Source organism: Hyperolius riggenbachi, chromosome 9 (genome assembly GCF_040937935.1).
Source record: "Hyperolius riggenbachi isolate aHypRig1 chromosome 9, aHypRig1.pri, whole genome shotgun sequence".
Lineage (NCBI taxonomy): Eukaryota > Metazoa > Chordata > Amphibia > Anura > Hyperoliidae > Hyperolius > Hyperolius riggenbachi.
In genome coordinates this window covers 43021962-43043240 of record NC_090654.1, presented here as the reverse complement: position 1 = coordinate 43043240, position 21279 = coordinate 43021962, and the positions used below count along the sequence as shown (strand labels likewise).

The following is a 21279-nucleotide window of genomic DNA, read 5'->3' as shown; positions in this document are numbered from 1 at the left end:
TCCCCTACCTACTTGTGTTTACAAGCAAGGCTGAGGTGACTCAGCGATTGAAGGAGAAAAGAAAAAAAGGAAAGGGCAGAAATGATTTAGCCTAAACTGTGGACAAAAGACATGGTTCCCATCAGGAACAGAATTCTCTTAATTTACTGTATAAAATTCACTGAAGTCAAAATGTGGACAGTACAATACATGTGTTATCTAAGTAGATCAATTATTTATCTACTTATATTTGTGTTTTTTTCCCCTGGCATAGTATGGCTAATCCTACTACCATTTGCCAGGCAGCCCTGTTGATTTATTTGGCTGCAGTAGTGTCTAAATCAAACCAGAAACAAACATGCAGCTAATCTTGTCAGATCTGACAATAATGTCAGAAACATCTGATCTCCTGCATGCTTGTTCAGGGTCTACGGCTACAAGTATTAGAGGCAGAGGATCAGCAGGACAATCAGGTAACTGTTATTGCTTAAAATGAAATAAATATGGCAGCCTTCCTATCACTCTCACCTCGAGTTCCGTTTACAGGAGGTGGAAATTACACAAAATACCACCAGAGGCTTCTGTAGGGGGACCGAACCCAGCATTGCCCACCCATTATCGAAATATTAGTTTTGAGTGGAGTGTATTTTCTCTTTTAGATGTCTTCTTGTTTCACAGAAACTAACTGACAACCATACATTATTTACAGACACCAAATATCAGTATATAACAAGAGGAGTATTCTGCCTTCATGTGACTTAGGAGCCTGTCTGGAAGATATAATGGAGGTACCGTTTCTGACTCATGCTTAAAGGGGTGAGTTCTAGGGCTGCCATCTTTGTCTAAGCGTTATTGTTAAAGGACAACCGTCACAAAATGGATATGGTGGCTGCCCTATTTATTTCCTGTTAGACAATACCAGTTGCCTGGCAGCCCTGCTGATTGGCTGCAGTAGTGTCTGAATAACACCAGAAACAAGCATGCAGCTAATCTTGTCAGATCTGACAATAATGTCAGAAACCCCTTATCTGCTGCATACTTGTTCAGGGTCTATAGCTAAAAGTATTAGGGGTAGAGAATCAGCAGGATAGCCGGGCAACTGGTATTACTTAAAAGGAAATAAATATGGCAGCCTCCATATCCCTTTAGCTTCAGTTGTCCTTTAGGTAAGGACTGAACACAGAACTATCTTGCAGAGATTAAAGCTTGGAGCACATTTAGGCTGTTCTAACCGAAATAACTGATCCTGATAATTTCAGGTGACAGTTACCCACACAAACCTGATGATGGGCTGTGTGCTAAGAAAGTCTATGGAGAAGGGAGTGAGCAGGAGTCAGATGCCAAATAGCAGTTGGCAAAGGTTTCCCAGCATGTCCGATTGCCACCGCTCAAAGGAAAGACATTGTGGGATATCTGTACTTACACTAAATAGTCACCTAAACCTATCACAAAGGATAGTTTTCCAGGGATAGCCCAATTGTCAGGGATCTCGTGTACTACAAATGTTTTATGAAGTGTAAAATCCCCTTATTAGATTACAATGACAGCCCCAGAGTTCACATCTTTAAAAACAAATCAGAAATGTTTTAAAGTCCGAAAAAGCCAGTTCCTAAGAACCAGTCTGTGTCCGCATTAGCTGGTGTTAGGTAAAGGTTCTGGCATCAGTTCCTAAGAACTAGTCTGTGTCCGCATCATCTGGTGTTAGGTAAGGGTTCCTTAGCTCCACCCATGGAAACTGATAAATACAGGCTTTTAAACATGAGGAAAAACGTTAAACTCTCTTCAGGAGAACCTCCACGAAACATCCCTTTAAATATTTTTAGTTCTAAAAATAAATTAGACAATTAATATTAATGGACTCTCTATGTCCAATCCTTCAGATGGGTCTGTGAACCCTGTGTAGTCTTTAGTCTCCACTTTGCTCTTGGTCCTCCAACATACTTTCTGCACATCACACTAGGGTTCCAGATAGTGTCCCAAAACCCATGAGTGGTCACATGAGTGGCTGTGATTCCATTTCGATTTTAATCTCATTCCCCAACTCTGACGTTTCGCTCTCAGTCTGGCTGAGGACCGTTAGCCGGTTTAGGCCACGTCTGCACCTCGTCATAGAAGCCTGCAAGCTGCTGCGGATTTTAGCGGACAGGCGCTTTGCTTTCACCATCCCTAATTTTTTCTTGCCACCTGCCGCTAGCTCCAAAAGTAATTTTTCGAGATTCAGCGGTAGAGAGTAAATTGGGTTCTTACTGAAGAGATCCGGCACAACATTTGCACCGAAGAAGTTAAAGTAGGAGACGAGGTAAGGATCTTTGGACATCCCATCTCTGAAGTCGGGGTAGATGCAGTTGAGAACAGCTCCAAATGATCCATAAGGGTCGGTGTTTGTGACCTGCTGAATCCTCTGTTGTTCCCACGCTACGTACTTATCTCGAGCCCCCTCTGAGAATAACAAGATGATTGACCCTCTCTCTTCCAAAACAAGAGATTTTTGTTTGTGGTACCAGGGCAATGGGTTAAGCTTGGCGATTTCAGTACGTTTCCATTGATCTAAGATCACTTCCAGCCTCAGGTCTTTCAAACAGGAAGCAAAAACACCCACTAGTTCCTCATAGGCGGGGCTATCAGGGGAGTAGAGTATCAACACTTTTCGGTCTTGGAAGATCTCCCCTGAAAGATAAAGTAATGCATGAAATAAATAATGATGGCCTACTAGAATTATCAACTACTACTTATAGCAGTCCTGAACTTAATATTTGGGTCGCTTTAAATAATAACTATGTGTACATAAATATTTATTTATTATTTATTTATATTTGGGTTATTTAGATTATTTATACTTGGTATATTTCATTGCTTCTAATTAGTACTGCTGTAATGTGTATTGTCTATTTATTGCCACTTGTAACTTATCTCAAACGAGATAACTCTATTGAAGCTGCTAATAGCTTAAATATGAGATGATATTAACCACAGTAGGGGGTACTTAACACAATTATTAAAAAAAAGGGGTGCATGCGATAAAGTTGATAAACACTGATCTACAAAACCTGTACTGTTGGTAGTTACAGTATGTACTGAATGTGTTGCAATACCCCAAAACGTCACTAGATGGCACTGTAATTCACTTTTTTTCTGTTGTGTTCTGTTCCTGAAAAATAATGGCCTCAATTCTGGTAGGGTTTTCAAACAAATTACCTCATGTATGGTAATTTACATCGTGAGGTAATGACATATAGCAATTCTGGTAGGTTTTACTCATGTTTTACCTCATGCAGTAAATTATGAGGTAATTCGTGAGGTAATTTGTATTACGTTTACTGAAAATAGATATTCTCATGGAAATTAGGGGGCATGTTAGCACATAATTTACTGATCAGTTTAAGACCTGCCTGTGCCTGGAGGTAAAGTCAGTTTGTATGCATTTTGCAATTTTTACTGGAGTTCCTATTGCTGTTTTAGAGTCGTTCCTATTCAGGCTGTGTAATAGAAAATAGTAGAAATAAAACTACAAATATTTACTGGATTTTTTTTATAGGGGATGCCCAGAAATATACTTTTCATAGGTTGCTACATAATCAACTTCCCCCCCCTCAAAAAGAAAAAAATCTTCCAAAGACTATCCTAATTTATGGAAGACAATTAAAAACTACTGTTATTTATTTACTGCATGTTTACCGCTGAAATACTGTGCGTTTTACCACACTTTATGCATTTACTGCACGTTTTACCGCATGTTTGGGAAATTCCAAAAAATCTTTCAGAATTGCTAAAAAAAGAGGAAAATACCGCATGAGGTATTTTACCTATAAAAAAAAAATTACCTCACAAAGCCACCATAATTGAGGCCAATGAGTTTCAGGGCCATTGCACACCAAAAAGGACTAGCGTAATCGCAAATGTTCAGCACTTTTTAAAGTGATTTTACAAGGCGATTCTAGGCATGTGCCTAGCGATTTTTTTTATCTCTACCTAGCAATTTTTGGAGGGTTTTTGTGTAGCTTTTTTTTTTTTGGAAGATACAGTTCAACTGCTAGTGTGCTGGTTTTACTGGCGGTGTACTGGCGGAGCTACGTCACGTGACCGGCAGAATGAGAAAACAGCAGGACTTGAGGGTCTGAGGCGGCGTGTGTGTGAGCGGCTACCCGGGACTGCAGACTGCATATGTATCGTTTTATGATCTTCTACGCTTGTGAGTACAACTCTTTTACTTTTTAAAGATATTAAAAGGTTTTACACTATCTGGCGCTTTTTAAGGTTTTAGATTATCTTCTAACCGGAAGTGAGACTTGCCATATCCCCGGTCTATGCCATATATCCAGACCTCCGGATTGGTTGGAGGCTGACTGGGTGAGTGCGGGAGCATTGGGGAGGAGTGTGTCCCTGCACGAGGTGGTATTCAAAATCACTTTTGAATGGTGTTTGGCAATATATGATTATTGGATTACGCTATGTGCCCTCTCTTTTTATGTTTTATGTGACGTGTTGCCCAAGCTATCAAGGAGTCGGTTGAAGCTCTGGGATGCTCAGTCGGTTGATCTGAACTTCTGGATGGTGACTTAGTTAAACTGAACTTTGTGCTGTTTTGAGCCTTGAGCGCTTCTGAACTTTATGTATAGTGTACTGGTTTTAACACAAAACCACTTGGAAAATCGCTCTGATCCAGCGCTTTTCAGAGCGATGTTCCACTTTCCTATACTTTAAAGGGGAACTGAAGTAAGAGGCATACGGACGCCGCCATATTTATTTCCTTTTAATCAATACCTGTTGTCTGGCAGCCCTGCTGGTCTATTTCTCTGCAGTAGTATCTGAATAACACCAGAAACCAGCATGCAGCTAGTCTTGTCAGATCTGACTTTAAAGTCTGAAACACCTGATCTGCTGCATGCTTGTTCAGGGGCTATTGCTAATAGTATTAGAGGCAGAGGATCAGCAGGACTGCCAGGCAACTGGTATTGCTTAAAAAGAAATAAACATGGCAGCCTCCATATGCCTCTCTCTTTAGTTCCCCTTTAACATTGAGGCTAAATCGCCTCAGAAAAGCACAGAAATGCTGCAGGACCCACGTTTGCATTTGGCAAAAAAAAAAAAAATCACATCGCTCTGATGTGATCCATCCCATTCAAATACATTTGTCTAGCACTTTTTAAAGCGCTAGCATTTTTACTAATACAGTCCTGTTTTCTGAAGCACTTAAACAGCCAAGAAACAGTGAGACAGCTTGAGATAAGGTTTTACTGCAGGGAAGTTCAAAGGGTCATTATTTCAGCTCTGTTTTATAGCTTAAAAGACAGAATGTGGTTTCTGAACTGCAAATGTCACAGAATTTTGCAGTTATATATAAAAAAAAAGCCATATAACTGAAAATATGAGACTCTTTTCTTTGCTACTAATGTTCTATTCATTATCCATACTACACATATAATTCATTGTATCATAAGTTTTTTTCGCTTCAGGTTTACTTTAAAGGAAACCAGAGACGACGATTAGTCAAAGTTTTATACATACCAGGGGCTTCCTCCAGCCCCATCTGCTCGGATCACTCCCACGCCGCCAGCCTCAGCCCCATCTCCCTCTTCTGCACCAGGTCTGGTTAGTTCGGCCAGCTGCGCCCAGTCTAAGTGAGTGCAGTGCGCTCCTTCCGTCTCCCTCTGGCGGAGATTCGTACTGCGCAGATGCAGCACTAGTCTCCGCCAGATGGAGACGGAAGGAGCGCACTGCACTCACTCAGACTGGCCGCAACCGGCCGAACTAACCAGACCTGGTGCAGAAGAGGCAGATGGGGCTGGAGTAAGCCCCAGGTATGTATAAAACATTGACTAATCGTCGTCTGTGGTACACTTTAAAATCAAACCTAGAATGTATTCTGTTTTTGTAGGCTCCTCTATCTCAATATGCATATTATTTTTGCCTGAATAGGAGAGCTGGTGGTTTATGAATACTGGGCTGATGTCACTCCTCCTGCCTCTGCCACTTACTACCAGGAGTAGTTATAAGTCATAACGGAGGCACAGCCATCTCAGCCGTATCTTTCTCTTACGCTTCCCAGAAACTAATCAGTGTTTCCAGCAGATTTACAGAAGCAGCGCAATTTGTTTTTTTTACATGGTAATGACTCTGTTAAGTTGCGCCTGGCGATGATGACAAGATAAAACCTGCTGGCAGGAGTGGCGATGTGCGGCCCCAGGAGAACTGGCTCCGCGTACAACAATGAGACCTGTCATTAGAGCTGCAGGTAAGCGTTAATTGTCACGAGGAGATCACGGCTGCAATCTGGTTGTTTATCCAAAGCAGCTAACGTAAATAGAAAAAGCAAATTTCACAAACGAGGATTTCATTTCTGCTTTTACCAAGTGCTTTTCCGTCAGCAGTCAGTGACTTCAACCACTCTGCGTAAAAGAAAGGAAATATACAGATCACATGAAAGAACTCATAAAGTTGCAATACATCAAATGTATTAAAAAAGAAAAAACACTCCTGAATACCCTTTTTTCTCACTAAGAAATAGCAACCATGTGACCACTACTGCAGATACTTCGGTTACCCAAACACCCTCTTCCTATTACCCGGGCCCCCTCTTCCTGTTAGCCGGACCCCCACTTCCTGGCACCTGTAGCAGCAGTCCATTGTACAAACCCAATTTCCAGGACTCTCACCTCAGACTACCTACCATGCGGCACTCTGGCTGTCTACACTGGGGGGTTCTCTAGCTATCAACCCAGGGGGCTCTTTGACTATCTATACAGGGAGCTCCCTGGCTACCTACATGGGGGTCTTTATAGTGGAGCTGTATCTGGCTAATTAATACCAGGGGCTCCTCTGGCTACCTCTACAGGGTGTCACATGTTGCTACTCACACAGGGGGTACCTCTGGCTACCTAATACTGACGACCATCTCTGGCTATAATTAGGCTTACCCAATACTGGGAGCACCTCTGGTTACCGCATCACAACAATGTGCCCGAGTCTACGGGGGAGGGGAGGTTGATTTTTACATCCTCACACATTTTCTCTAGCCTAGAAACTGCCCCGAGCACAATAAATATGAAGTCAATCTGGACTAAGAGGCTACACAGATCAGAAATATAACAAAGGTACTTGTGGCACCATCGGTAGTGTGTCCAGTTACGGTCACTCTAAACCAGCTGTTCACAATGATCCCGGTGATCAGCGCTCACGACTTACTCTTCAGACTTTCATTCTTTATCAGCAGGAGCAGCAAGAAGCAGGCGACCACCAGCAGACACAACCCCCGCAACCAGGTCCACCTGGACCTCATGTCTAGGGAGAGAGGATACAGAGTCAGCCATTCCGTTGTTGTGATGGATAAATCATGAAATCATTAGCACACAAAAAAAAGAATCTGTGAAAAAATATCAGCCCGGGAGGTACTTACCTTGGGAGGGGAAAGCTTCTGTATCCTAATGAGGCTTCCCCCATCCTCTTCCTCAGGGGGTAACCAGTGCTGGCAGCCCGCGAACAGCAGCGATGTAAATATACACCTTCTCTGCTCCAGCACAAGCACAGTATCGGCCTTCCAATGGGCTCAATCGGAAATAGCCGAGCCTGATCGGGTCCGCTCTACTGCGCAGGTCATTGGTGTTGCTAGGATCCTAAGAGATCCAGGGAACTTTTGGGCACTTCAGCTGGAAAATAGGTGTGGCCATGCACCATAGTGTGGGTGTGGTCATGGGTGGAGCTAAACTTACATGAACTTAACAGCGGTCTAAGTAGGCCTGCCCAGCAAAATGTTGGATAAAGCCCCTCTCCATTAATACAACAAAAAAAATGCAGCATATCACATAAATAAGCCGTATCATTTAAACATAACTAGGCAGAGTTACCTGGCTTCTGTACTGGCTGGTTTGGACTTCTGCTGGGAGGAATGGACTGCTGCCAGGATGTCTGGCAATCCCCCCATAGCATTCCAAGACCTTCTAGTGGACTCCTTCCCATACTACCATGGGCCTCCTATTGATGCACTACAACTCCCAGCATGCCCCCACAGAAGAACCACGGCCTCCTGTTTGCCCCCTTAAAGACATCACAGCATCCAGCATGCATCACAGCACCCAGCATACCCCCCATTGATGCACCACAGCTGACTCTGCCTGGGAGACATCCAAGGCACCCCAGAATAGATCCGGGGCACGTGCCACTGATCTTTGGGGCTAGCAACGCCCCAGGCGCAGGTGCAGGCAGTAAGCACCTGCGGAGTAGAGCGGAGCCCGCTTGGAAAGCAGATACTGCGCCTGCGTTGGAGCTGGGAAGGTAAATATTTCGGGTGCTATGGCACCACAGCCGACAAGCATGTTGGCTGTATTTTCGGGGGATGCCTGCGCAGGATCCCAAAGGGTGACGAGGGCGGGGGAAGCCTCATTAGGAGCCATGGATTCCCTGTCTGGAGGCAAACACCCCCCTTTTTTTTGTTAGTTTTACTTTAGTCTCAGATCAGATCACTGCTGCAATGTGATCCAATATTGAATGGCACAAAGTGGCAAGCAGATAACCGATAAAAAAAATGCAATTGAAAGTGGTGATCCCACATAAAAGTGCCAGTCTTTTTAGCCGTAACTTTTATAAATGAGGTGACGCGAAAGCAAAATTATTTCTGCAGATGTACGTGGTTCAGAGGTGCCAAAGTAAAATAAAATTATTTTAAAGAGTTTATAAATAGAGGAAATAAAGTTGAACTTACCTCCTTCAACTCAAATTGGATGTTTTTATGCATCCAGCTTGAGCGCCATTATTTCTATTAGGATGTACTGGCTCATCTTGAGAATCAGTGGCAGGTTTGTGTGCTCTCACGCAATCCCAAAGCTCATTTACATTTCAGTGACTGGTGAAAGGGAACATGTTCCCCCAGCCAATCAAAGTACCAATCAAGGGCCAGGTTATTTTATAATAATGAAAGTAGAGAGTAAAGTAAAAAAGATTGAACACTTCCTGGTAAAGCTGTTGTAGTGCCATCTAGTGCCCAAAAAGTAAAATTAAAATAAAAAATATATACCGGTAAATAAATTTAAAGAGACTCTGAAGTCTCCGAAAAAATTAGATTTTTACTTTAAAAACCTCATTAACATTATTGCCCCTCTTAAATCGCCGCATCCCAGCAGCTGAAAACCCCCTCAATCACTTCTGACTCCCCGGTCGTGGAGTTTTCTGCCGCCTCTTTGCGCGTCAATCAGCGCGCATCTCTGCCTTTCCCCGCCCCTCTCAGTGAAGGAAGACTGAGAGGGGCGAGGGAGAGGCAGCGATCCGGGCTGATGGACGCGCATAGAGGCAGAGCTGCAGCCAAATGCTCTGCCTCTATGCGGAAAGAGCCCGTGATGTGCCCCAGAGAGTCTGGGGTGATTTAGGGTGTTTTCAGCAACGGGGATGCAGCGATTTAAGAGGGGCAATAATGTTAATGAGGTTTTTAAAGTAAAAACCTCATTTTTCTGAGACTTCAGAATCTCTTTAATAGTAATTAATACCTCATTAAGCCCCTTTCAACACATGTTGAAAAAAAAAGTGACAGTTTAAAAAAAAACACATAAATAGTTACCTTAGAGTTTGAGCTTCTTTTTTTTATATGTATGTCATGAGGGTATATTACTGTTATTTTAGCAAATGAGGGCTTGTAATTATTGATAGGTTACAAAAAACACAAATACCGTACACCTTTATTTCCAAATAATATATTGTTGCCATAAATCCCATACGTTTTACTAGGAACATAATTTAAATGATGTGATAGCTGGAAAATGGGCAAATAAAATGTGTGGGTTTTATCTATACTAGCACTGTTTATTTTAAAACCAAGCAGCTCAGGGTGACCCAAAACCACTAGGAATGTATAGGGGACTAAAAGAGACCGAAAAGCCCTCCTACTAAAAAGCAATGCTTGGTATGATTTGCCTCCCTAAAACAGAAGTTATTTGGGATAATTCAGCTTTAAGTGAACATCTATGGTGCTATACTGTATATCAGCGGTTCTGGATGCAAGCCTGGCTTCAGGGGCATAAAGAGATAATTTGCATATTCAGTAACAGTGCATTGTGGGTAACCACAGATGTTCACTTACAGTTCAATTATCACACATCATTTATGTTTTAAGAAGGCAAAACACACTAAGCATTATTTTAAAAACTATATGGATGGAATTGGAGGAATTGTGTTCCCCCCCCCCCCCCCCCCCTTGTATTTCCCTATAAAATGCATAGAAAATGAAGTAATTACTGAAAACAAGCATCACCCACAAAAAGACTAATGTGCAATTTAATGTAGTTGACATGGTGCGGTTAAAGAGAACCCGAGATGGGTTTGACAAATCATATTAGGACACAGAGGCAAGTTGTGTATACAATGACCACCCTATGTACCCTTTCATTGCTTCCCCCCCCCCCCCTTCCCGGGCTCTGCTGTCCCTCAATAACAAAAAGCAGATTGTCGCTAGCCTGCTATTTACCTCATGCTGCCACTCACCGCCGCTCCCCCACCTCCTGTATAGCACGGCTCCGCGCCTGTGTCCTTTGCCTCCCAGCCACCATAAGCTACCTCCAATTGGCTTACAGAGGCGTGGGGGGGGGGGGGGAGGAAAGGGGACACAGGTGGGGAGCCGCGCTATACAGGAGGAGGGGGGAGTGGCGGGGAGTGGCAGCATAAGGTAAATAGCAGGCTAGCGACAATCTGCTTTTGTTATTGAGGGACAGCAGAGCCCGGGAAGGGGGGGGGGGGGGCAATGAAAGGGTACATAGGTTGGTCAATGTATACACAACTTGCCTCTGTGTCCTAAGGTGGTAAGGTGAGGTAATTAGCAGGCTAGCGATAATCTGCGTGTCTTTAGCCTGGCGCTTTTGTTATTGGGGGACAGTAGAGCCCGGGGGGGGGGGGGGGGGGGGCTGGGCTGGAGGAGCAATGAAAGGGTACACAGGATGTTCAATGTATACACAATTTGTCTCTTGTGTCCTAATATGATTTGTCAAACCCACCTCGGGTTCTCTTTAATCCACAGTAGAAAACGGTTTATGTAATATCTAGCAGTAGGCTGTCACTGCATTCAGGCTACTAGTCATGTTTATGTAGGCAGATTCCCCCTTTAGTATATATAGACAGCCTATAAATACATTAAAGGGGGAATCTGTCTAGTACATATACAAGACTAGTAGCCTATATACACTAAGGGGGGGGGGGGATCTACCTATATATACTAAAGGTGGGCTCTGCCTACATATACAAGACTAGTAGCCTATATACACTATACACTAAGGGGGATCTGCCTATTATAGGCAGACCCCCCCCTTAGTGTATATAGGCTATTAGTCTTGTACATGTAGGCAGACACCCCCCCCCCCCCTTTAGTGTATATACAGGGAGCGCAGAATTATTAGGCAAATGAGTATTTTGACCACATCATCCTTTTTATGCATGTTGTCTTACTCCAAGCTGTATAGGCTCGAAAGCCTACTACCAATTAAGCATATTAGGTGATGTGCATCTCTGTAATGAGAAGGGGTGTGGTCTAATGACATCAACACCCTATATCAGGTGTGCATAATTATTAGGCAACTTCCTTTCCTTTGGCAAAATGGGTCAAAAGAAGGACTTGACAGGCTCTGAAAAGTCAAAAATAGTGAGATATCTTGCAGAGGGATGCAGCACTCTTAAAATTGCAAAGCTTCTGAAGCGTGATCATCGAACAATCAAGCGTTTCATTCAAAATAGTCAACAGGGTCGCAAGAAGCGTGTGGAAAAACCAAGGCACAAAATAACTGCCCATGAACTGAGAAAAGTCAAGCGTGCAGCTGCCAAGATGCCACTTGCCACCAGTTTGGCCATATTTCAGAGCTGCAACATCACTGGAGTGCCCAAAAGCACAAGGTGTGCAATACTCAGAGACATGGCCAAGGTAAGAAAGGCTGAAAGACGACCACCACTGAACAAGATACACAAGCTGAAACATCAAGACTGGGCCAAGAAATATCTCAAGACTGATTTTTCTAAGGTTTTATGGACTGATGAAATGAGAGTGAGTCTTGATGGGCCAGATGGATGGGCCCGTAGCTGGATGGGTAAAGGGCAGAGAGCTCCAGTCCGACTCAGACGCCAGCAAGGTGGAGGTGGAGTACTGGTTTGGGCTGGTATCATCAAAGATGAGCTTGTGGGGCCTAATATTGCACAGTAATAGTCACCTGCACACACAGATATCCCCCTAAAATAGCTAAAACTAAAAACAAACTAAAAACTACTTTCAAAAATATTCAGCTTTGATATTAATGAGTTTTTTGGGTTCATTGAGAACATGGTTGTTGTTCAATAATAAAATTATTCCTCAAAAATACCATTTGCCTAATAATTCTGCACTCCCTGTATAGGCAGATCCCCCTTAGTGTATACAGGCTTATGTTGCAGATCCCCTTTTAGTGTATGCAGACCCCCCGCCTTAGTGTATATAGCAGCATGCATAATAATCACATTCCCCCTTTAACGTAGAGAGGTTGGGGATGGGGAGCCTTACTTTACTTTTGCTGGTCTTCTATACAGTAAATTATTACTGTCTGTGGGTAGCTGCCGCCTGCCGGGATTCTGTTCTGGGAGCAGGAGAGGAGAAGGACTCGTCGCCCCTTAGGACACAGGGCAGGGTGGCACAAGTGCTGCGCTTCTCTGAAGCAGCCTCAGCGCGCCTCTGTCCATCCTGACATATCGGCCGGGCGGAGTCTCACACTCCTAGAGGCAGAGCCGTAGCCCGCAACAACAGTTTGTTGGTCTTCCCCCCCCATCACCCCCAGCGGCACCAGGGGGCGGGGCAAGACGCGGTGAGATAGACCCAGCCGGAGCGAGCAGCCAGATATGCAGCAAGAGTGGCAGGAGCGCCCCCTCGCTCAGGTCAAAGGCCGGCCATGACTACATTCCTTGCAAGCGCTTCCCAGATCATTGGGAGCAGTGCACCCACCACCTGTCACCCGCTCTTATAAATAGCCACCTATTAAGCTAATGCTGTAGATACAATTTCTATGTGACACTCCCTGCACAAAACACAGCACTTACATTTATCCAGAGGGCAGATGAGGATTTCTCGGTCATAAACAGACAACATCTGGAGAGAAAGGAAAAAATTGGAGCTGAAATACAATGTAAGTGAACTGATATAATGGCTAAAAGGGTTGTAGATTTGTCCCACCAATGTTGTGATTCATATAGTTCTAGGCAGCCAGAGATGGCTCAGACAGCTCCCAGACCTCACTTTTCTCCAAGAAAATACAAACTGGTCTGGCCCCTCCTGATTGCACTTTGCAGAGCTGCAGCACAGTGATGAGTCATGAGAGTTGTCATGCAGGAGATTACAGAAGGCAGGTACAGATATACATAGTGCAGGTTTAATATTTTTTAATTATTACATAGTTTAAACTTATTTATATGCATTTTCCTGGAGTTCAGTTTAAATATTCCTTGGATTGTTATGCCATTAGTGACAAGCTCATGGATAATTCAAATGCCGGGAGGGGTATAAATGCAAGTTATTTTTGCACTATAAAGGTCCAAAATCAAAGGATCCATTTTTAAAAAACATTGTAATAAAAATTATATTATGGGAACAATGTATAACAATGGTTCTTACTGAGTTTCTTCATGATGGATCTGGGACAAGTCAAAAGCAACAAACTTGCAGTGGAGATGTTTCTCAGAGCGACCAATCAAAATCCTCCCTCTAGACTTAAAGGATACCCGAACTGACATGTGACATGGTGAGATAGACACGTGTATGTACAGTGCCTAGCACACAAATAACTATGCTGTGTTCCTTTTTTTCTGTCTCTGCTTGAAAGAGTTAGTTATCAGGTATGCAAGTGGCTGACTTAGTCCTGACTCAGACAGGAGGTGACTACAGTGTGACCCTCACTGATAAGAAATTCCCCTTTTTTTACCTCTTTCTTGCTCTCAGAAGCCATTTTCTGCTAGGAAAGTGTTTTATAGTTGGAATTTCTCATCAGTGAGGGTCACACTGTAGTCACTTCCTGTCTGAGTCAGGACTGAGTCAGCCACTTACATACCTGATATTTAACTCTTTCAGGCAGAGAAAGAAAAAAAGGAACACAGCATAGTTATTTGTGTGCTAGGCAGTGGCGTACCTAGGGTATTTGGCACCCGGTGCTGGTTATCCACAGTCACCCCCCCCCGGGCTGTGGAGTCGGTACAAAAATCTTCCGACTCCTCAGTTTATGAAACCACGACTCCAACTCCGACTCCGGGTACCCAAAATAGCTTCAACTCCGACTCCTTAGTCTTAATACTTAACAGGGCTGTGGATTTTGTACCAAAATCACCCGACTCCTCAGTTTATGAAATCAACGACTCCGACTCCAACTCCAACTCCAGGTGCCCAAAATTGCCCAGACTCCGACTCTTCGACTCAGACTCCACAGCCCTGCCCCCCCGTAATTGGGGCTACGTTGCGCAAAAAATGTGTGTGGTCATATACCAAAATGTGGGTGTGGTCACGGGTGGAGACTAGTTTACATGAACTTAGCAATGGTGGGACATTAGATTAGGACAGTGGTGGCGAAAAGTCACTTATCTATCGCAAAGTGCCAACAGCAATTTAAACTAAATACAAACATTTTAACTCATACATGAACATTATGGAAAATCCAAGTTGAAAATAAACTGTGAAGATAAACAATTTCATCCATCCTACTCCTGAAAAATGTATTTTTTTTTTTTTTAAAACCCCCCCAGTTTTATTTTCTGTTTTAAAAAGCTAAAAAAAAAAAAAAAAAAAAGTAGGTTTAAAGGAGTTATCCGGGCAGTTTTAATAAAATGAACGCCCCAAGCTCCCAGGACCTCCCTCGCCGCATCTCTGCTCTCAGCCGTTCGCCGGAGGCTAAGAACTACTACCACCTGCGCAGTCCGCTCCGGCCCACGTGGCGGTGATTGACAGCGCCGATCGCGCAGGCGCAGTACAGAGCAACCTCCAGGTCGCTCTGACATCATCGCCGGGGACCGGGTCGGAGCTCCGGCGAACGGCTGAGAGCAGAGATGCGGCGAGGGAGGTCCTGGGAGCTTGGGGCTGGAGGAAGCCCCCGGTTAATTTTATTAAAACTGCCCGGATAACTCCTTTAGGGCTGGAACCCACAGGAGCGCTTTTGGCAGCGTTTTGGCAGCACTGCGATACGCTAGCAGTTTGCCAAAACGCTGGGCTAATGTTAATGGATGGGGCAACTTCCACAGGAGCGTTTGCATTTCCCAGAAACGCAAACGCAGGACATGCAGCATTTTGGGAGCGTTAGCGCTTCAATGTAAAATATTGAACCGCTAGCGGAAACGCTCAGCAAAACCTAAACTGAGCGGTTTTGCTAGCGTTTTGCGGTTCAGCACACTGTAACAAAATGAAAAATAATTCACAGGACCAATCAGGATAAAAACGCAAAACGCTACGCACCCGCTGGGCAAAAAAATACAATGTTGCAAAACACGACCAAAAACGCGCATGAATCCGCTTGCAAACCGCTCAGACAAAACGCTAGCGGTTGCGTTTTGCGTTTGCGGTTTTCAGTGGGTTCCAGGCCTCAATGCTATTGTCTCATATGAGGTTGATTCCGCTTTTCCCATAGTCTCGCAGTTAGCAATCATGAGGCCCCCAACAAGACAAATTCAGCAATCTTGAGGCCCCCAACAAATCATGAGGCCCCCAACAAGACAAATTCAGCAATCTTGAGGCCCCCAACAAGTCAAATTCAGCAATCATGAGGCCCCCAATAAATTATGAGTCCCCCAACAAGACAAATTCAGCAATCATGAGGCCCCCAGCAAGACAAATTCAGCAATCTTGAGGCCCACAACAAATCATGAGGCCCCCAAAAAGACAAATCCAGTAACCATGAGGCCACCAACAAGACAAATTCAGCAGTCATGAGGCACATAAATAGACAGCATTTCAAATAAATAGGCAAAATGCCCCATTAATATGGTAGACACCTCTCACCTGGCTTCTGAATTCTCCTCTACTGGCTGCTGTGCCTGGCTGGCAATACTATTTTTGTCTGGATTGGCGATGATGTGTGAGCTGAAAGGCCTGGCAGTGATGCTGTGGCCTGACTGGCGGTGATGCTGTGGCTGGGCTGGCTGGCGGTGATGCTGTGGCTGGACTGGCTGGTTGAAGTAAATGCTGGCCTGACTGGTGGTGATGCTGTGGCCTTTTTGCCAGTGATTCTGGGCTGGTTGGCTGGTGGTTATGTTGGGCTGGCTGGCCTAGATAGTTTAGGTAGTGAGAGGTGCCCCACAGTTTAGGTAGTGCCAGGAGCCCCCCAGTTTAAGTAGTTACAGGAGCCCCCCAGCTCAATTAGTGACTGGAGCCCCCCAGTTCAGTTAGTGACAGGTACCCCCCAGTTTAGGTAGTGACAGGTACCCCCCAGTTTAGGTAGTGACAGGTGCCCCCCAGTTTAGGTAGTGACAGGTGCCCCCCAGTTCAGCTAGTGACAGGTGCCCCCCAGTTCAGCTAGTGACAGGTGCCCCCCAGTTTAGCTAGTGACTGGTGCCCCCCAGTTCAGCTAGTGACTGGTGCCCCCCCAGTTCAGCTAGTGACTGGTGCCCCCCAGTTTAGATAGTGACAGGAACAGGAAAAGTTGTGACTGGGCACACCATCTTAGGTAGGGTGCTTGGTATTGTGGTATAGGCAAACCACCAAAGTATAAGTCCAGAATTCAAATATACCAGCACTCCAGCTTTCTCAAAGAATCACGCTCTTTTATTGAGCTAACATATCCACAGAAATGACCGACAATTGTTTCGGGGCCTCGCAGGGTCCCCCTTTCTCAAGGCGTGTGTGGTTACCAATATCAATAAAAGAGCGTGATTCTTTGAGAAAGCTGGAGTGCTGGTATATTTGAATTCTAGATAGTGACAGGGACCCCCAGTTTAGATAGCGACAGCGACCCCCCAGGTTAGACAGCGACCCCCCCCAGGTTAGACAGCGACCCCCCCCCCCAGGTTAGACAGCGACCCCCCCCCCCAGGTTAGACAGCGACCCCCCCCAGGTTAGATAGTGACAGGGACCCCCCAGGTTAGATAGTGACAGGGACCCCCCCAGGTTACATAGTGACCCCCAGGTTAGATAGTGACAGTGACCCCCAGGTTAGATAGTGACAGTGACCCCCAGGTTAGATAGTGACAGTGACCCCCAGGTTAGATAGTGACAGCGACCCCCAGGTTAGATAGTGACAGGAAACCCCAGGTTAGGTAGTGACAGCGACCCCCCAGGTTAGATAGTGACAGCGACCCCCAGGTTAGATAGTGACAGGGACCCCCCAGGTTAGATAGTGACAGGGATCCCCCAGGTTAGATAGTGACAGCGACCCCCAGGTTAGATAGTGACAGCGACCCCCAGGTTAGATAGTGACAGCGACCCCCCCAGGTTAGATAGTGACAGGGACCCCCCCCAGGTTAGATAGTGACAGGGACCCCCCAGGTTAGATAGTGACAGCGACCCCCGGTTAGATAGTGACAGGGACCCCCCAGGTTAGATAGTGACAGGGACCCCCAGGTTAGATAGTGACAGCGACCCTCGGTTAGATAGTGACAGGGACCCCCCAGGTTAGATAGTGACAGCGACCCCCCAGGTTAGATAGTGACAGGGACCCCCCAGGTTAGTGACAGCGACCCCCAGGTTAGTGACAACGACCCCCGGTTAGATAGTGACAGGGACCCCCCAGGTTAGATAGTGACAGGGACCCCCCAGGTTAGATAGTGACAGCAACCCCCAGTTAGATAGTGACAGGGACCCCCAGGTTAGTGACAGCGACCCCAGGTTAGATAGTGACAGGGACCCCCCAGGTTAGATAGTGACAGCGACCCCCGGTTAGATAGTGACAGGGACCCCCCAGGTTAGATAGTGACAGGGACCCCCAGGTTAGATAGTGACAGCGACCCCCGGTTAGATAGTGACAGGGACCCCCCAGGTTAGATAGTGACAGCGACCCCCCAGGTTAGATAGTGACAGGGACCCCCCAGGTTAGTGACAGCGACCCCCAGGTTAGTGACAGCGACCCCCGGTTAGATAGTGACAGGGACCCCCCAGGTTAGATAGTGACAGGGACCCCCCAGGTTAGATAGTGACAGCAACCCCCAGTTAGATAGTGACAGGGACCCCCAGGTTAGTGACAGCGACCCCAGGTTAGATAGTGACAGGGACCCCCCAGGTTAGATAGTGACAGCGACCCCCAGGTTAGTGACAGCAACCCCCGGTTAGGCAGTGACAGGGACCTCCCAGGTTAGGCAGTGACAGGGACCCCCCAGGTTAGGCAGTGACAGGGACCCCCCAGGTTAGGCAGTGACAGGGACCCCCCAGGTTAGTGACAGCGACCCCCAGGTTAGTGACAGCGACCCCCGTTTAGATAGTGACAGGGACCCCCCAGGTTAGATAGTGACAGCGACCCCCCAGGTTAGTGAAAGGGACCCCCCAGGTTAGATAGTGACAGGGACCCCCCAGGTTAGATAGTGACAGGGACCCCCCAGGTTAGATAGTGACAGCGACCCCCCAGGTTAGATAGTGACAGCGACCCCCCAGGTTAGATAGTGACAGCGACGGCAACCCCCCAGGTTAGATAGTGACAGCGACCCCCAGGTTAGTTAGTGACTGCAACCCCCGGTTAGTGACAGGGACCCCCCCAGGTTAGATAGTGACAGCGACCCCCAGGTTAGATAGTGACAGCGACCCCCAGGTTAGATAGTGACAGTGACCCCCAGGTTAGATAGTGACAGCGACCCCCAGGTTAGTTAGTGACTGGGACCCCCCCAGGTTAGATAGTGACAGGGACCCCCCCAGGTTAGAGAGTGACAGGGACCCCCCCAGGTTAGATAGTGACAGCGACCCCCAGGTTAGTGACAGGGACCCCCCAGGTTAGATAGTGACAGGGACACCCCAGGTTAGATAGTGACAGGGACCCCCCACTGCCCCAGGTAAGATAGTGACAGCGACCCCCAGTTAGTGACAGGGACCCCCTAGGTTAGATAGTAATAGGGATCCCCCCCAGGTTAGATAGTGACAGGTGCCCTTCACTCGTTGTGCAAATTTGGGATTTTACACCCCCCGTGGCCGTCCCCGCTGACAACCTACCCCCCCCCCCCCCCCCCCCTCACCTCACAGGCCTTCCCCGGTGACAGGCAGGAGCAGCCCAGCTTCAGACCTCAGTATCAGCCGGCGACCAGTATGCGGTAGTGTTGTCCGGATCATGAACGATTCGGATCTTTGATCCGAATCTATTTAATGAGTCGATCATCCGAATCATCAAAATGAGTGATTCGGATCGCAAAAGGGGCGGGGCCAGAAGCGACACGCCCCCTCTCAGCGGGCAGCGGGGTACTGGAAGCAGAGCTGAGATGGATCGCTCTGTTGGATGGGAGGCAGCCTTGCCGGGACAGCAGGTGGATAAGAGAGAGGGGACATGGGTGCCACTGCCAGATATGTGTAGAGCACACATACTGGCTGCAATGTGCTGCCCATTATAGGCTGTCTGTTCCGTAGTTGTGCACAGTGATCGCATTGGAAGCTTTTGGCTCAGCACAGCTCAGTAACTTTGCAGGCACTGTGATTGCAGCGTAATATGATCCTCCTGCACTCGGCACTAAACAGCTGCACTTATCTTCTGGGAATGCTTTCCTTCACTGTGTGACGTTTGCATGGAAAGTACACAGATGAGCATATAGGTGAAATACATGTAAAGCATATGATTGCAGCATGTGGGTATTGTGTGCACAAACATTTCTGCTCTCTGCTCGTCCCTCCTCCCTTCTCTGTCCACTCCCTGCCCTCTGTCCATCTTCTCCCCTTCTCTCTGTGTGTCCACCCCCCTCCCCTTCTCCTGTCCACAGCAGGGAAAGTCCTGTCCTGCTAGTCATCTCACCCCGAATGCTTCCGTAGTAAAATGATCCGAGATTCGGATCAAAGATCCGGATCTTTTCAATGATCCGATTCGAATCATCCGGATCATTGAAAAGATCCGAACTTCCCATCTCTAGTATGCGGGCGCACCGAACTCAGTGAACACCACGCCGTATATGCGGAAGTGATGTCACTTCCGCATATCAGTGCGGTGTCCGCTGGGTCCTAGCGCCCGCATACTGGTCGCCGGCTGGTCGGAGGTCTGAAGCTGGGCTGCTCCTGAGTCCTGCCTGTCACCGGGGAAGGCCCCGGGGGGGGGGCGACACACATAGGTTGTCAGCGGGGACGGCCACGGGGGGGTGTAAAATCCCAAATTTGCACAACATGTGCACTGGCGGCAGGGGCGGCAACACAGGACTCCGGGTGTCACCCCCTAAGCATCAAGACACCCGGTGCGGGCCGCCCCTGCCGCTTGACGGTAGGAACGCCACTGGTGCTAGGCACTGTACATACACATGTCCATCTCATGTCATATGTCAGTTCTGATATCCTTTAAAAAGGAACCTGAAGCAACAAGTATATGGAGGTTGCCATAGTTTGTTTGCTTTTAACCCCTTCCCAACCGCCTAACGCCGTCAGGCGTCGGGAAGGTGGCTCCCCTAGGACCGTCTAATGCCGATTGGCATCAAGTCCTGGGGGCGGAGATTATCTGGGATCGCGCACACATTCCTGTTGAGTGACGGAGCTGAGCTCTGACATCAGCCCGCTAGCTTGCGATCGTGGCTAGCAGGCTGTTTGTTACAAATGTAAAAAAAAAATGTTTCTTACGGTTGTACAGCGCTACGATCTAGTGCAGCACTGTACAGGGGACAGCCCTGTCACTGAGTGGTCCCCAGGAAAGGCTCAAAAAGTGATCGCTCTCATAGGTTGATGCCTATGAGAGACGATCTCACTGACTGCTCTGTTGGTGGCAAGATTCATTTTTGTTCTAAGTTGTATGGCTGTGCAGCATACTGTTAAAGCTACAGTGTCCTGAATTGTAAAAAAAAATGGCCTGGTCACTAGGGGGTCTGAGCCTGTGGTCCTCGCGCAGTTAAACAATACCAGTTGTGAGGCAGTCCTGCTGGTCTCTTTGGCTGCAGTAGTGTCTGAATCACACACCTGAAAGAAGGATGCAGCTAAATCTGACTTCCCTAAGAAACACCTGATCTGCACGCTTGTTCAGGGTCCATGGCTAAAAGTATTTGAGGCAGAGGATCAGCAGGACAGCCAGGCAACTGGTATTGCTTAAAAGGAAATAGGACAGCCCCCATATCCCTCTCACTTCAGGTGTCCTGTAAAGAGAATCTGTACTTACCTCAGGAGGGGGAGCCTCTGGATACGAATGAGGATTCCCCCTCAGTAAAGGGGATCCAGCGCAGGGCCCCCGAGGATCTCCTTGTCGG

At 46.8% G+C, this 21279-nt stretch overlaps 1 protein-coding gene across 4 annotated transcripts in view; it reads right to left on the bottom strand.

Annotated features, from left to right (window-relative positions):
• Positions 1-281: 281 nt before the first annotated feature.
• Positions 282-21279, bottom strand: part of IL17RC (interleukin 17 receptor C) — a 141971-nt gene continuing 120973 nt past the window's right edge. For all 4 annotated transcript variants that reach the window (XM_068251499.1, XM_068251500.1, XM_068251501.1 and 1 more), the window contains exons 16-19: positions 13006-13054; positions 7162-7257; positions 6327-6365; positions 282-2646 (exon numbers count right to left, since the gene is read on the bottom strand). In XM_068251499.1, the coding sequence (XP_068107600.1) occupies positions 1973-2646; positions 6327-6365; positions 7162-7257; positions 13006-13054 (858 nt within the window). In that variant the 3' untranslated portion in view covers positions 282-1972. The remainder of the gene's footprint in view (positions 2647-6326; positions 6366-7161; positions 7258-13005; positions 13055-21279) is intronic.